The sequence below is a fragment of the Bactrocera tryoni genome, chromosome 1 (genome assembly GCF_016617805.1).
Source record: "Bactrocera tryoni isolate S06 chromosome 1, CSIRO_BtryS06_freeze2, whole genome shotgun sequence".
Classification (NCBI taxonomy): Eukaryota; Metazoa; Arthropoda; class Insecta; order Diptera; family Tephritidae; genus Bactrocera; species Bactrocera tryoni.
In genome coordinates, this window is record NC_052499.1 from 49,850,645 (window position 1) to 49,866,366 (window position 15,722).

At 34.4% G+C, this 15,722-nt stretch overlaps 1 protein-coding gene across 6 annotated transcripts in view; it reads left to right on the plus strand.

Annotated features, from left to right (window-relative positions):
* LOC120766586 (probable serine/threonine-protein kinase yakA) overlaps positions 1–15,722 on the plus strand; it is a 250,698-nt gene that overhangs the window by 185,398 nt on the left and 49,578 nt on the right. For 5 of the 6 annotated variants that reach the window (XM_040092185.1, XM_040092189.1, XM_040092187.1 and 2 more), the window contains exons 1-2: positions 8,335–8,664; positions 11,478–13,962. In XM_040092185.1, the coding sequence (XP_039948119.1) occupies positions 8,633–8,664; positions 11,478–13,962 (2,517 nt within the window). In that variant the 5' untranslated portion in view covers positions 8,335–8,632. Of the gene's footprint in view, positions 1–8,334; positions 8,665–11,477; positions 13,963–15,722 lie in introns of those variants that run through there. The other variant, XM_040092186.1, reaches the window with a different exon arrangement.

The window sequence follows — 15,722 nt, forward strand, 5'->3', positions numbered from 1 at the left end:
GAGGCAACAACTTCATTACTTGCATAGCAACAACAATGCGCGCAGTGCCATAACAATCAGCTTTAATTTTAATCTCCAACAAAACCAACATCAACGTCAGCCGCATCGGCATCAGCAGCAACGCCAGCGCCAGCGCCATCATAATCATCATTTTGGCCAACATTCTCTCGGTTGTCTGCTGCCTTTCGGTTTTCGTTTACTCTTCATCAGCGATTTAGTTTTCTGCCTGCGGCAACTTAAATGTCATCAACAATATATTGTTTGTGGTTGCTGTTGTTTTTCTTGGCAAAAATTTTCATTTCTTGTTTACTACTCGCTGTTGTTGTTGTTAGTTTTGTTATTACGTGTCCATTTCCATGGTGTCTGCATTGTGCGCATTTGAATTCGTAAATGGACTATTGTCCTTTCAGTCGCCGCTTTGTTTCCTGCCAGTTCAATGCATTCTGAGTTCATGGGTCCGTTCGGCAGTGATTTTATGTTGTTTTAACTGATGTATACAAATTTAAACCAGTTTTGGTTTTTTTTATTTTAATTAATTTTTTTTTTTTGGAAATTGAAACTTTGGATTTTTTTAAAATAAAATTGTGAAATTTTATTTTTAAATTGAAATTAAAATTCATTTATTTCAAACATTTTCGAAATTGAAATTTATTTTTTTTGGAAATTGAAACTTTTAATATTATTTTTGAAAATTGATTTTGAATTTGATTATTTTTATTTAGATTTAGATTTTTTTTGAACATTAAATTTTGATTTTTTTTTATTATAATTTAGATTTTTTTTGAACATTAAATTTTGTTTTGAAATTGACTTTAACATTTTTTAATTAATTTTTTTTTCTTATTAAATGTTAATTTTTTTTAGAAATGGAAATTTAAGATAGAAAATCAGATTTTTTCTGAAATTTCGTTTGGAAATTGAAATTAATTTTTAAATTTTTTTTTTGAAATTAAAGTTTCCATTTTTTTTAAATAGAAATTTAGTAATAGCTTTTCGAAAAAGAAATTTAACTTTTTAAAGCGGATTTTTTAATAGAACATCGAAATTTAAATTTTAGACTCTTCATATTTAGAATATTTTTTTTATTGAAATTTAATTTTTTTAAACAGGTTTTATATGGATTTTCTTGCAACCAATTTACTTTTTATTAATTTTTTTTTAATTTTAAGTTAAATATATATTTATGATGCTGTATACAAATTTGAAACCTTTTTTAGACATTCTTTTTTGCTTAAATTTAATTTTTTGCGGAATTTTATTTTTGAAAATTCATTTTTGAAATCTAAATTAATTTTTTTTTGAAATTTAAAAATTTTTTTTTTTGCAAATAAATTTTACTTGTTAAAACCGTTTTTTAAATCGAATATTTTATTGAATTCATTTAAATATATCTTTTTTTTTCAAATTTAAATTTGGTTTTTTTTAAATAATTTTAAGTTAAATATATGTATATTTATTGTAGTTTCAGCTGATATGTACAAATTTGAAATCATTTTTGGATTGTTTTTTGGTTTTTGTTTAATTAATTGTTATTGTTTTTTTTTTGAAATTGACACACAATTATTTTTTGGGAAATTGAAATTTTGATATTTTCTTTAAATTAAGTTTAGAAATGTTTTTTTTTTTTTTTAAGTAAAAATAGATTTGTTCAAGCCGTTTTTTAATAGAATATTTTTTTTTTGAAATTTGAATTTTTTTAATATTAAATTTTTTTTTAATTTAAATATTAGTTTTTTTATAGAAATTTAGTTTTTTAGACAGGTTTTGTTAATGGTTTCTTTTTTGCGAAAAATTTACCTTTCATTAATTTTAAGCTAATGATATATTTATGTATAAATAAACACAAGACTCTTAAATGCTTTGAATCCTAAAAATATGCTTCGGATATCTTCTGAACGTCTTAGAGAACTTCCAAAAATTTAATTTTTTAACTAGAACTTCAGAATCTGAAACATCTTGTTACTATAAAACGCTGAAAATTATACAAATTTTATTATCGGACTTTACTCATACATATGTATATATGTATGTATGTATTCTCATATTTCATAGAAATTAAAAAAAAATTAATTGGGATTTTGGAATTGCGCGTATCCGTACTCCACGGTTTCAACTAAATCTTTAAAAAATATTTAACAAGCATTAAATTCCATTATGTTTCACTTTATATATATATTTATAGTAATAATTCCTTCATTTAATTGCTTTTCCAGCAAATCCTAACAGTTTTTCGTTAGCATACTTCTAGACTTTATGGCTTTATACTGTTTGTGCAACGGCATCTGTTGCCATATTTTCATAAAATATTATTAAGCCTAAATAAATTGTAGTGCTGATTGTTTTAAGTAATTGATATTGCTATTATATCAAACTAAGCCACGGGGCGTATGAGTAACTACTTTTAATTGTTTCCAATACACGAATGATATGCAATCAAACTGGCAGTTAAGCCGATTATGAAAGAAATATTGAACGAACGCGAATGTATGTAATTGGTAAAATGTGATTAAGAATTTCAAATATTTCTATGCTTTTAAGGAATAAATATAAAAATTAAAAAAAAACAATTAAAAATTAAAAAAAATATATAAAAATTGAAAAAAAAACATTGAATCAAAATAGTTTTTTTAACGCTTTTAAAATTTTAAGCAAAAAATATATAAAAATTAAAAAAAGATATACAAAAAAAGAAAAAAAATATAAAAAAATTTTTTCTTTCAAAACTTTTAAACAGAAATTATTTAATGCTACTGAGATTGACTACAGTTATAAGGGAGACAATGCAACTTTGAAGTGTTTTTTTTATACAGTTTTTACAAGCATTTACTTTCCGATTTCTTCTTATTATATGATATAATTTTCCGTATACCAAAAAAATATATCTTAATTTTGTCTCTCAATTATACAAACCACGGTATATGAAATACATAAAATAATTTTTGGCGGCATTCTGGAGAATTTAAGTTTAAATTTTTTAAAAATTATAATTTTTAATAAGCGCCGAAAAGTCGGCAATACTTTCAACATGATTTCGAAAATATTCTAAAAATCATCATATACCATACCTTTTTAACGCTTTTTCTTGCATCTCTTTCTTCTCAACACAATTTATTGAATAAACCCGAAAAATTATTAGTTAAAGTGTTCAACTATTTACTTTCTTTTACCCGGAATTGTTCCGAATTTTGTGAGAAAAGCTGCATCTTCTAAAATGTCATCATTGCATTTCAAAGATTTCGGCTTTGACGACACTTGCAACTTCTGCTCAGTCTTCACTTTGCCAGCAGAAAATTTATGTAGCAAATATTGTTTGATAAAATATTTGCGCTCATTAGAAAATGCATTGGCGCAATAAACTGTCGAGAAAATAGCCCTGAAAAATGAGAAAAACCAACAAATGAAAATGAACAAAATTTAGGGCGATAAACTGAAAGAAAACTATTTGGCTGCAAGACGAAGCAGAAGCATCACTTCAAATACTAACAGTAAATAGCAGCAGTTATGTCACGCTAACACGAATGACGACTGCCGGCAGGACAACAAAACTTTATAAAACAACAACAATAGAAAACATATAAAGCAAGCTAAAAAATTGTTTGTTCGCGCTTTCAACGAACGCGCGTGCGACGAAAACAAATTGTCTCCAGTCTTTATTTGGGCGCCTTTTAACACATTAGTCTATGTCCAGTTATTGCTTTATTCTACACATTACATATATTCTATACATTATATTACATATGTATGTATATATATGTATTTGACTTTTATATGTCTACAATGCCAGTCTTCAAACCACTCTGGCGCTTTTTAAAATGTTGCCTTAAAATTACTGAAGTATACTTTGAGGCGCCACGGCATTGCAATAGTTGCCAATTGGCAAGAGCGCAACCAGCACACACCAAAAGATATACTGCACCTCCACTCTTTTCAACGGAAATGTGCAAGAAACCAGCCGCGAACTTCGCTACACTTACAACAACAACGCGCTTGTTTTTGTTACCCAGCATTGGCATGGCAGGCGCCGCCACAAATCAAGCTGAAAAGTGCAATTTGCCATTTGATGGCGTTGACGTGGCGAACTCGGCGTTTTCTTGCATTAAACCGTTAGACATACGAGTATCTCTAATTAATTTGGAAAATATTATTGGTAGCAAATGTAATCCATTGCCATTTTGTTGTTTTACAACGCGTAAATAGACAATTGTCAATAATAATAAATTAATAAGGCAATTATATCATTTGTTATTAATGAAATTTGCATTGCAACGTTCCTTTGTATTTATACACGTGTGTGTGTGTGTCCGAAAATTGTGCTTTGTATTAGCATAATTTGTGTCAGCGCTTTGTTTGGCTTCGACTTTTCTATGCGCTCATTGATAAATTCTGATTGCGATTTTGTAATTTCACGACAAACAATTCAAATTAAAGTATATGCAATTTTCGTATGTATTAGTGGTATTTTAATAAATTATTACAACGGAATTTGTGAATATAATTTATAATTAGCCGCAGTTAGGCAGTTATGCAATTTGGCTAATTCATTATGTAAATAAAGCAATGGACGCATTTAATTTAATGTTGCGGACAAAAGAATATGGATTAGCTGTTTTGGCAGCAGCTAGCCTGATTGTTCGTTACGTTTCACCGTCAAATTGATTTTTCGGTAGTCTTAATTTTTCACCTAAAAACTGTTAATATGAAAAAGAAATATTAATGACATTTTTTAAAGAAGCAGTCATAATATATATATCTGATATATTTTTGAAAGTGAATTTAAAAATTTAAAAATATTTTTTTCTACTATGTCTGATTAACTATGATTTTTTTTGACTATGGCTAAAAATTGTATTATTATAGAAAGGTCATTCGAAGCATGTCGAGTTACATAGGTGTGTGACTTTGATAAGTGAGTTTGATAGTGATCCTAAATGTAGGCAACAAGTTAGTTATAATACTAAATTTTCCATATTTTGGAAATTATGAAGTTCTAAAACTTAGACATATATATTAAAGAGGAAAGAAATGGTACAATCTTACATATATCTCTTTGAAGACTCAAATATTCAAATTCGAATATCATTTGAATAGCGGCATGTCTTTTTAATATTTTGGAAACTAAAATGACTTTAAACTTAAATAATATAGTATCGCCATTGTTATTTATAAACAGAAAGTCTCTTAAGATCAACAGAAATGAACAGCAGGTTCTATTTAATAATATTCAGATAGGTGCGGGAAAACTTAGATATATTTTGTGAATTACGAAATAAAAAATTCTAATTCATTTAGAAGAAATAAATAAATTATGTGGTAAGAAGAGACATTTAGAGCATGTCGAATTAGATTAGATAGATAAATAAATTAGGTGCGTGACTTTGATATGACAGTTTGGTAATGATCCTAAATGTGGGCAACAATTTAGTTATAATGTAAATTTTTTAATATTTTCGAAATTATGAAGTCTAAAACATAGATATTTATATTTAAGAGGAAATAAATAGTACAGCTTTGCATATCTCTCTATAAAGACTGAAAAATTCAAATTCGAAAGTCTCATAAGATCAGCTGACATTGCCAGTGGCTTCTTCTTTGAATAATGCGCGCTTTGTTCTCAAATCAAACATTTAAAAGAAGTAAATAAATTAAGTGCGTAAATATTTCCTAATTTTTCCTTATTTTCTCCTACAAAAAAAAAAATAAATTGAGACTTTGCTTAAGATGTCTAAGATTTTTGAGTAATTTTACAAGAAGCAATCACTAAATGGAGTTCGTAAACAGGATAGGTTATGTTCTATATTTTCCAATCTTGCCACAAAGCGAAGAATGTTGAAAAATCCGTCGAAAAATCAGAATAGTGTTAAAAAGCCCTACAATGACGGAGATGAACATTCCAAACTAAATGTATTTGCTCGATTGAGGGTAGAATAAGTCCGCTAGCGCTCTTTAATTTGCAACTGAATATTTTTTATGCAAATCTAAAGCATCAAAAGCCACATCCAATGTCACAAAAACATTTTTGCCGCTGTATTATATTATACGGCAATAATTAGTGAGAGCATTAGGATTATTTCTCTGAATTGGATCCACTCAGCGCGTCTACCGAACAAGGTAAAAAAAAAAACAAAAAATTACAAATTGTACATATGGCTTTCCTATTTATTTATAACTTAATATAACAAAAAAGTATTAATATGGAAATTTAGGTTTGCAGAAGAGAGAGAGTGAGAGAAATTTTACAAAATTTAACTCTATTAACCGCATTCCTCTATATTTTTTTTTAGTGAATCAAATAAATATTAAATAAAATAAATTAAGTTTTTATAATTTTGGTTTTCAATACATACATATTTTTATATAATCAGCGCAAGCCTATTCGAAATTAGCATAATTCTCGTGCAAAAAAGAAATAAAAAAATTGTTAAAATTTATTTATGAAATTAATTCGTTATATTTCTGAATTATAAATTTGAAATATGCTTGCTAATAAACACTATTTATGCATAAATGCGTGCATTTTTGAAAAAAGGCAAAATGAAAACTTTGCAAAAACAAATCGAGTTATTATGTAGGTCAGTTCGTTGCACAACAAAAAGCGGCAGAGGAAAGAGCAGTATTGACGTCAGCACTATGTGTGAATATTCTAGCAAATATTACTTTACAACTCGTTACAAACTACTTCACAACTAGTTATAAATTGCTTACGAACTAGTTATAAATTGGTTATTAAACAGTTATAAATTGCTTTAAAACTAGTTATCAATTGGTTATTAAACAGTTAAAAATTGCTTTAAAACTAGTTATAAATTGGTTATCAAACAGTTACAAATTGCTTTAAAACTAGTTTCTACCACGAATCGAATTGCCAATGGTCAATTTTCGGTCAGAAATAAAACAGTCACATACTAGTTCAAAACAAAATATATTACTTAGCAGTTTGTTTTTTATATACTCGAAAATATGTTTAATTTAGAATTCTATATATTTTTATACTCTGAGCAACGTATATTAAGCATGCCACGAGGTTTATAACACACAGAATGAAACTGTAAAGATCATATAAAATATATACACATAATAAATGTATTAATGGCAAGCAGGAGAAGCTGAGTCGATTTTGCTATGACTGTAGGTGCACGCGAATTAGTCCCTCAGTTTTTGGGATATCGATCTGAAATTCTGTACACGTCCTTTTCTCCTCAAGAAGCTGCTTATTTGACGGAACCAGCGATATCGAACCACTATAGCATACAGCTGTCATACAAACGCAATGATAAAAATCCAGGTTTTGTATAGAAAACTTCTGTTTTTTGTGAGATATGTGTACGAGATTTAGCAGGGATTATTTTTGAAGCCAACGCCACAATCCCTGAAGAAATTGTTCAGATCAGATCACTATAGCATATATATATGTATATACCGTAAATTGACCATTGGCAATTCGTTGTAAAATCAGCAAGTTGGCCGGTAACGGATGCGATTCGTAGTAACTAGTTGTAAAGCGATTTATAACTGTTCGATAACCAATTGATAACTAGTTGTAAAGCTATTTAAAACTATATCTATTACCATACAAACATAAACATAATAATTTTTCTTGTTTTTATTCTCGAAATTTTCATAAGTTAACTAACTAACCTCTCTTTTTTCAAAAACATTCCGCTAAACTGATATGCGTCTAATAATTTTCTGAATATTTGGAGTATAGTTGTAAACTGGGTGGTCTGCTAGATTTTCTGAAGGTTATACATATGTACATACAATTGCGATTATACATATATTTTACTTGAGTTGGGGAGGTAAACGGGACATTAATATCCTATTACAATTTTTTATGAAGCAAAATGGTCTTGACATGCTCACACCCAGACTAATATGTGCTGTATAGCTACGTATGTAAGAGCACTTTTGGGGCTTATAAATAATAAGAAGAATATATATACATATAAGTGCATATATGTTTATACATAAGTGAGAAAGCATACAAATACTCATACGCGTGATCGCTGATAGCGCTTTATATAACTTTTTACAATTTTTTTAAATATATGTATATATATATTTTAATTTTTTTTTAATTTGCGCTAATTACTTCATTTTCAACGTAATAATTGTCTGCAGCATTTAATAGAAAAGTCACAAAAATAACAGCAGAATAACTAGCCAGCGTCTACTAAACATATCATCAAACATATTGCGCTGTTAGTGCGGAAAAAAATAAAAATTATTAAAAGAAATTAAAAAAAAAAAAAATTAATGAAAAAATTTGAAAAAAAAAATTAATAATAATAATATCATTTAAAAATTAAAAATCAAAAAAAATTAAAACTAATTAAAACAAAATTAAAGTATGTAAAATAGATTAAACGAAATTACAAAAAAAGGAAACTGCAAATTTCACATGTGTGTCAATCAAAGGCAGTGCAAAATGTGCGCCAAATCGAATTACGCCTCTGAAAAGTAAAAATCTGTAAATATTTATAATAAATGCTACGCGATTGAAATGTGGTGTGCGCGTGTGTGTGCAGCAGATCGCAAAAAATGATAATTAAATGAATTAAAATTTATGAAAACATCAAACGCACAGTAATCTCATTAGCGTTGTGCGCGGCCACCGGCATAAAAACCACGCAAAATGTTCGGCTGCATCTACCAATTATGGGACTGGTAAGTAGAGAAGGCGATGAGGCGGTGCCCTGCATGAGCTGGTTGAAATAAAAATTATAGTTTAAAATATTTTCGCAAATGAATTGAGTGCCGCCGACAAAGCGCTGAAATAATATTAATTTTCATAAATTGCATTTTTTATGTTGCACAGCGCTTACTCACACACACACACACACATGCTTGCAACAATATCTCTCTATGCGCATGAGTGTGTGTGCTGATATGCAGTTATGCACCTGAGGGCACTTAATTTAATTTCATGCTTGCTGTAGTTTGTGAGAGTCGGTCGCATGAGGGTCATTAGTGGCAGCTATTGAAAAATAAAACTAATTACACTGTGCGACAAAGTATTTTATACAGCTCCCGCTAAAAGCGTTATTCATTGAAAGGAAGAGATCAGATCAGGTTTGGTAAATGCTGTTAGTGTGTTACGTGCTGATTTACATATAAGCATTTAATTGGGTTTCAAGTAAATTTTTTTATTACAACCTGGCGCATTTTGAGAAAGGATTTGGTGCTTGCATTCTTATAAAATTGCTTTCATTCAAGAACTGAAGCCAATGGACCACCGTAAACGTCGTGAATTTACTGATTTTGTCTTGGAAAAACTTAAAAATAATATCCATTTTTTTTTAAGAAAATCGTCTTCTCCGATAAAGTTCATTTTCATCTGAGTAGTGCGGTAAATAAAAAAATTCCCCTATTCTGGTGCGAAGAAAATCCACAAGTTATACATGCTCGAGTTCAACTATACTTTGCCTTGGCACAACTTCACTTTTGCGCATTTTTTTTTTCAAAATTGTCTTTTCAAATTCTGCTCTCAAGATTTCTCGCGTACTATTCAACCGATCTTAATGAAATTGTACACAGGTCTTCAAGTTATAATTTACAAGGTATTGTACTACAGATTTTTTCAATTCAATATCAATTTGCACGAAAATTCGAATTTTTTTTGCAACAAATTTGCACCAAAATATCAAGTTTTTTGTAAAAAAAGAAAACAATTTGCCTTTTGTGTGTTTTTCCTTCGTTCAATACCTACTTTATGTTCTTAATTAATTCACGGATTTTTTCTTATGTCAGCTGACCTTGTAAGTACCGCTCTGAACACGGAGGTATCTTTTTTTGTTGTTACTGCCGAAAATTAAGTGGTAATGATCGAATTTTGAATATTTTTTTTTTTTTGAAAATTTCACAAAATTTTTGTAATAAAAAATATTGAAAAAAATATTTCATTATTTTTATAACGAAGTTAGAGAAAGAGTTATTCAAAGTAGGCCGCTTTTTGCTCGATTATCGATTATAACCCTTTTAAAGGTCTCCAATCGCACAAGGTATGGAAAGGAACTACCATATGTGACTTGGTCCACGAAAAGGGAGCTAACGTGCGAAAAATAGTTTTCTGGGAAAAGCTGTTAAAAATAATCGTCAGTTTCTCGTTATCTCATTAATTGTTCTCCTTTTTTTTGACACCTAAGCCCCCTTTCCGTAGACCAGGTCACATATATCCAATATGGAAGGCGCTTTCGAAGGATTTAAAATCGCCATTTTTTAAAGAGAAACCTATTTCTGTGTAGCGTCAAACAACAAAATGAAAATAGTTTTGAGAAGTGCTGATTAATTTCATTATTGTGTTCATTGCTCTTACTCGGACCCGACAGTGGATAACCGGTTAATAACCTTTCTGTTTCATTGTAATATACTGCTTGATATTTGCCTGAACTTCTATCTTTTTATTAGATAATTGGTTTTTGGCTATTGTCCAACAAGTAGAGAGTTTTAATATGTGTTCGAAAACCTGATGGATTCTATGACAAGCTTTTTCATAACGTAAATTCAATTAGAGATTTTTCTATATCTATCAAGGATCTATTGCCATTTTCATACACTTTTTTTTGTTTTAGTCGATTGGAATGGTCCATGAAGGTTCATGAATATCAGAAAGCACAAGAGTTATCAATAATATATCTAAGATTAATATTTGTTTTTTCTAAACTTCAAGGGAAAGCAGTCTATTGATACTGCATCTACGTTCGTAAACCAATGGTATTTACAATCAGCAGCCTAATCCTTGGCCTTCGGAGACTGAGCTAATTTTATCTATTATAATTTTTTCTTTGATTTTGTACCAGTGGATTCTCTTCTTTTTATTTGGCTTAGTACTAGTACAACAGTAAAAACTCGAATTTATGAAGCCGTGGAACTCATTGATAACGCAAATTTCCATAACCACAGAAAAAAAAGTAGAATATATGTAGCTTTAGTTTGCAGTAAAAGTTATAAAATAAAGATTTGAAAAATTTTATAACTTTATACGTGCAAAAGCAACTCTGCCGTAGCTTTCCTAAATACATTAAAAATTTAAAATTGTTTACTTGGGTTGGTATTTGCTTTCGCTTTTAATGGCGAGCCACGGGGGGTTGGGTTTAAAGCATCAATTAAAAGTAATTAAGTTAATACAAGCAACGGCATGCACTCCAAGCAGAAAAGTAAAAAAAAAAAGATTTTTGCAACTGCAACCCTTTGTAAATAACTGATAACCTTGCAGCAGCTGTAACGCGCAGGAGAATCAGAAACGCAATGAAACTGTAATAATTGAATGCATCATTAAAATTCAAATGAAACGAGTTTCCAAGTGACGCGCGCAAACAACGCTGACGTCAAAGAGCGATATTGTGATAAGTTACCCCTTTTAGCTACCCTTCACATACAATTTTAAAACGCCTGCAGTTAGCAGCAATTATTACATACCATATTGCTTGCTTGCATCACTAATATTCCCCTATTTCCGTTATTTTCTCTTGCTTTCGCAGGTTGGACGCCCCACCGCTCTTCAACGGCGCCACCATGGATGCGAAAAAGCTGCAACAACTGCAGCAAGCAAACGCGCAGAAGAAATTGCCACTCGCCTATCAAACGAACCTCGTCGACTATCGTGCCGCCACACATTCACCCGTCTTTCAGCAGCAACAACAGCAGGCCGCAATGAGCGCCTATCACAGCATCGGCGGCAGCGGCTATCAGCAAAGCCCCACCGCCACCTCCTCGAGTGGTGGCCCGCTCACACCCATCGACATGCAACCGCAACCAAATAAAATGCTGCTCAAGCATATGGCCGGCAGTGGTGGCAACACCTCGAGCAGCTCACACAGCTCGCCGTATCATCAGTCGTCCTACAACAGTGGCGGCGAGCAGCTCTATCAGTCACCGACGGAACGTACCTATTTGACAGCGGCTGGCCGCCTGCAGGCCACCTCGGCGCATAATCCTGCCACAGCGCTGCAACAACAGTACCAACAGCTGCAACAAGCCAAGCTGCAGGCACAATTGCAGACGCAGAGTGAGGCGGTGCAGCAGCAGCAACGCACATTCGCCATGCGGCAAGCCATGAATCCGCCGGTGCCGCAAGGACACTTTCATATGAGTCAGTCGTCGAGCATCATGTCGACGATGACTTTGCAACAACAGCAGCAACAGCAACAACAACAGCAGCTGCAGCAGAATGCAGCAGCGGCAGTGCATGGCCGTGCGCCACCCTCCACTTTGAATCTGAATAGTCAATATCAGCCTGCGGGCGGTGTTGGGCCATTGAAGGTCAATCAGAAGCAGACACAGCAACAGCAGCAACATTATCACACACAAGATCAGCAGCAAATTTACGCGCAACACCAGCAGCAACATCAATTACAATTGCAGTTGCAGCATCAGCAACAGTTGCAACAGCAGCAGCAGCAGCACGCACATCACCAACAGCAACAGCAACAGCAGCGCTTGAAATCGGAACAACCGACACCGGGCAGTGAGCAGAGTCCGGTTTACATACAACAAAACCATCCCGGACATGTAGTAAATCAGGCCTGTCAGACACAGATATCAGCGGTTAAAGGCAGCGCTGTGGTACAAAAGACCACACCCAGCTCGGAGGATTCGTCGAGCAAGAGCCCTTCACACGCGCCATTAGACCGCAAGAAGAGCATCGGTTCGATGCAGGCGCTCAAATCGCCCATCACCAAGCGTCCACCCACGTCGCCGGTAACGCTCTCCGGTTGGCTGTACAAGCAGGGTTCGGACGGCTTGAAAGTGTGGCGCAAACGTTGGTTCGTGTTGGCCGAATATTGCCTCTACTATTACAAGGGACCCGAGGAGGAGAAACTGCTCGGCTCCATACTCTTGCCATCGTACAAAGTATCCGCCTGCCTGCCGGAGGACAAAATCTATCGCAAGTACGCCTTCAAGTGTGAACATCAGAACATGCGCACTTATTGGTTAGCCGCCGAGACGGGCGAATCAATGATGCAGTGGGTGCGCGCGCTCACCGCCGCCACAAATATGCAGGCGCCCAATAGTGGTGAATCCGATCAGCCGAGCGGTTCGTCTTCGCTAAATCACAGCGGTGAGAACTCCGACTCTGGCATACACACGCTACAGTCGCAGCAGAGCAAGATGAGCCTCAATCAGGGGCAGGTAACGCCGGCCTCAGAGAACGCCAATGTGAATTCGGCGTCGAGTAGCAACAGCGGTGGCGTTGGTGGTGGTGGTGGTGCGCAGCCTTTGTACGCGAACGCGCCACCCAAACCCCGGCGGATCAACGATGGCGGCTATTCATCTCCCAGTCCCGAACATTCGATTGACAACGAACGCAAACCACATCACCAACAACAGCAGGCAGGTCGTCATAGCGGTCTTATGTCACCGACATTGCAACAAATGCAACAACAACAGCAACAGCACCACCATCAACGTGGCGGCCAGCAACCACAACAACACCATGCCATTTACGATACACGCACCGGTAATGTGTCGTCTGCACTGCGGCTGCAGCAGGCACAACAACAATTCTCTGTAGACCAATTGGAGGCACAATTGCAGCAGCAAATGGCTTTGTCGGCTGAAGATTACCCCAAATCGCCGCCACCGCCAGCCACACACTCCAATTACATGGAACTCGAGGAGCAGATGTTACGTCTGCAACAACAACAACAGCGGGGTGGTGAAGAGATTTACGGCGAACGCGATCTGTACATGCAAAAGCTGATACAACAACGTTATCCACCACATTTGGCGCTCTACCCGAACGCGGAACGTCGTACACCGGACGCATATGGCCGCTCGAAAAATCGCATATTCTCGGATTACGAAGATATTTACAATTTAACTCAAGCCGGTATGGCAACATCAGCGCAGGAGGCTCTGCTACAGGAGGCGGCCAGTTATCGCCGCCCACTGAGCCCACCCAGTTACGATGGCAGCAAACATGTGCCGGCAATGCCGATGCGTTATACACCCAATCACATGGAGGTAAGTGGGAACACAGATTTCTTAAGTATTCCTACGTATAATTGAAACCTGAGTAGTTTAGTTTGTGACTGTCCCACTATTTTTTGATATAAAGTAGAGCTACATACAATAGATCGTTCCGAAGTCACTTTTAAATAGCCAGGTTATCATCGATAAAATTGTAGATATCATGCAACAGGGCCGATAGCAACGGGAATTTTAAAATTTCTCGTGTTTCGGACTCTCGATTATCAACATTTTTTTATATTGATATACATGTCCCTGTGGTGAGATAAATCTTCCGCTGTATTCGTTGTTTACTTTGCCTGCGGCAGCCACAAAGGTTAGACGTGTTTTTATGAGCTTGACGATTTTCCTTTATTAAGATGAATGGATCTCTTAGAGCTCAGACATTCTTGAATAAAACCAATACTGTAACGACCATATTTCAAAAGTTATTTCATATGCTACACTCGTAAAATCCTCGATTTTATTGGCAAAGAATTGGAAACAGTCGTTCTTCACAAACTTTTCTTGAGGCGAATCTCTTACCAACAAAATCAATCGCCGAAAACAGGAACAGATGGCATTCACTTGGTGCCAAAGTCCGGTCTATTAGGTGAATGTGTAAAACCCTCCTCAAAAAGATTTCGGAGCCTCTGTTCCGTCACTATATAGTATGTGTGACCGGGCATATATTACTTATCTTGCCCATTTGGAAACAGCTCTTATTGGATGATGCTCTGTCGATCTCACCAAATTCATAGGGAAACCTTCCTAACCATCATCTGATTGTCATCAATAGTAGCTTCCGCACAAGACATTTTTTGTATTAACTCGTCCATACATCGGATATCTATTTATAACCAGCCTTATTTAAATGATACTAAATGGTTTTTCGTGCAATTGAAATAGCGTTTATATGACGAACGGATTCGACAATTTCCATTTTTTGATCGACATGGTCGTCAATTGGTATTCCGGAATCAATGAAGCCGAAATTGCCCGTGGCTGTCGGAAAGCGGCTACGTATATAAAGCGTTCCAGTCCCCTAAGGAATACCACAAAATACGAAATAGCTAATGAGATTGTCAAACATACAATCCGTCTGTTCACGAACCAGTACAGGAAATACGATCCTTCTATCCACGAGCCAGGCACAGGAAATATGGAAGTTTCCAAAAGCGATAAGCAATAAAATTTCCGAAAGGGCTGACAAACGGATCCAGGCGAGATGGAATGCCTTAAGGACATGTAGGAACGCCAAGATCCTGTGCAAGAGCTTCGAAGCAAGCACGCTTACTATTTACTCATACAGTCTCGAAAGGACTTTAGGACATTTGCTAGCCTAATAATAAGTCATAACGGACTGGCATCACACGTGAGACTGGTGGGCATAAGGAACGACGATACCGATAGAAAGTGCAGGAAAGTAAGGGTAAGAGAGAGACGCTGAAATACCTTGCGTACTTCTGTCCCGTATTATCTAGAACTCTCGTCTTACATAGATATCTAGCGACTTCGAAATTCAAGGGACTGGATGAAGTATTTGCTGTGATGTCCACCTTAAGCCTCGCTAAAAGCATTGACGTCTTGTATGACGAATACATCAGCTCGAATTAAACTGAACCTCCATTTGTCATGACCAGGGATCGCAATGTCTCTAGTACAAACTAAACTATTAGGCAGTGGCGTAACTAGGGGGGGCTTATAATATTCAGAAAAATACTTCAACACAAAATTTACAAAATTTATTATAAAAGATAAAGAGTTGTACACTC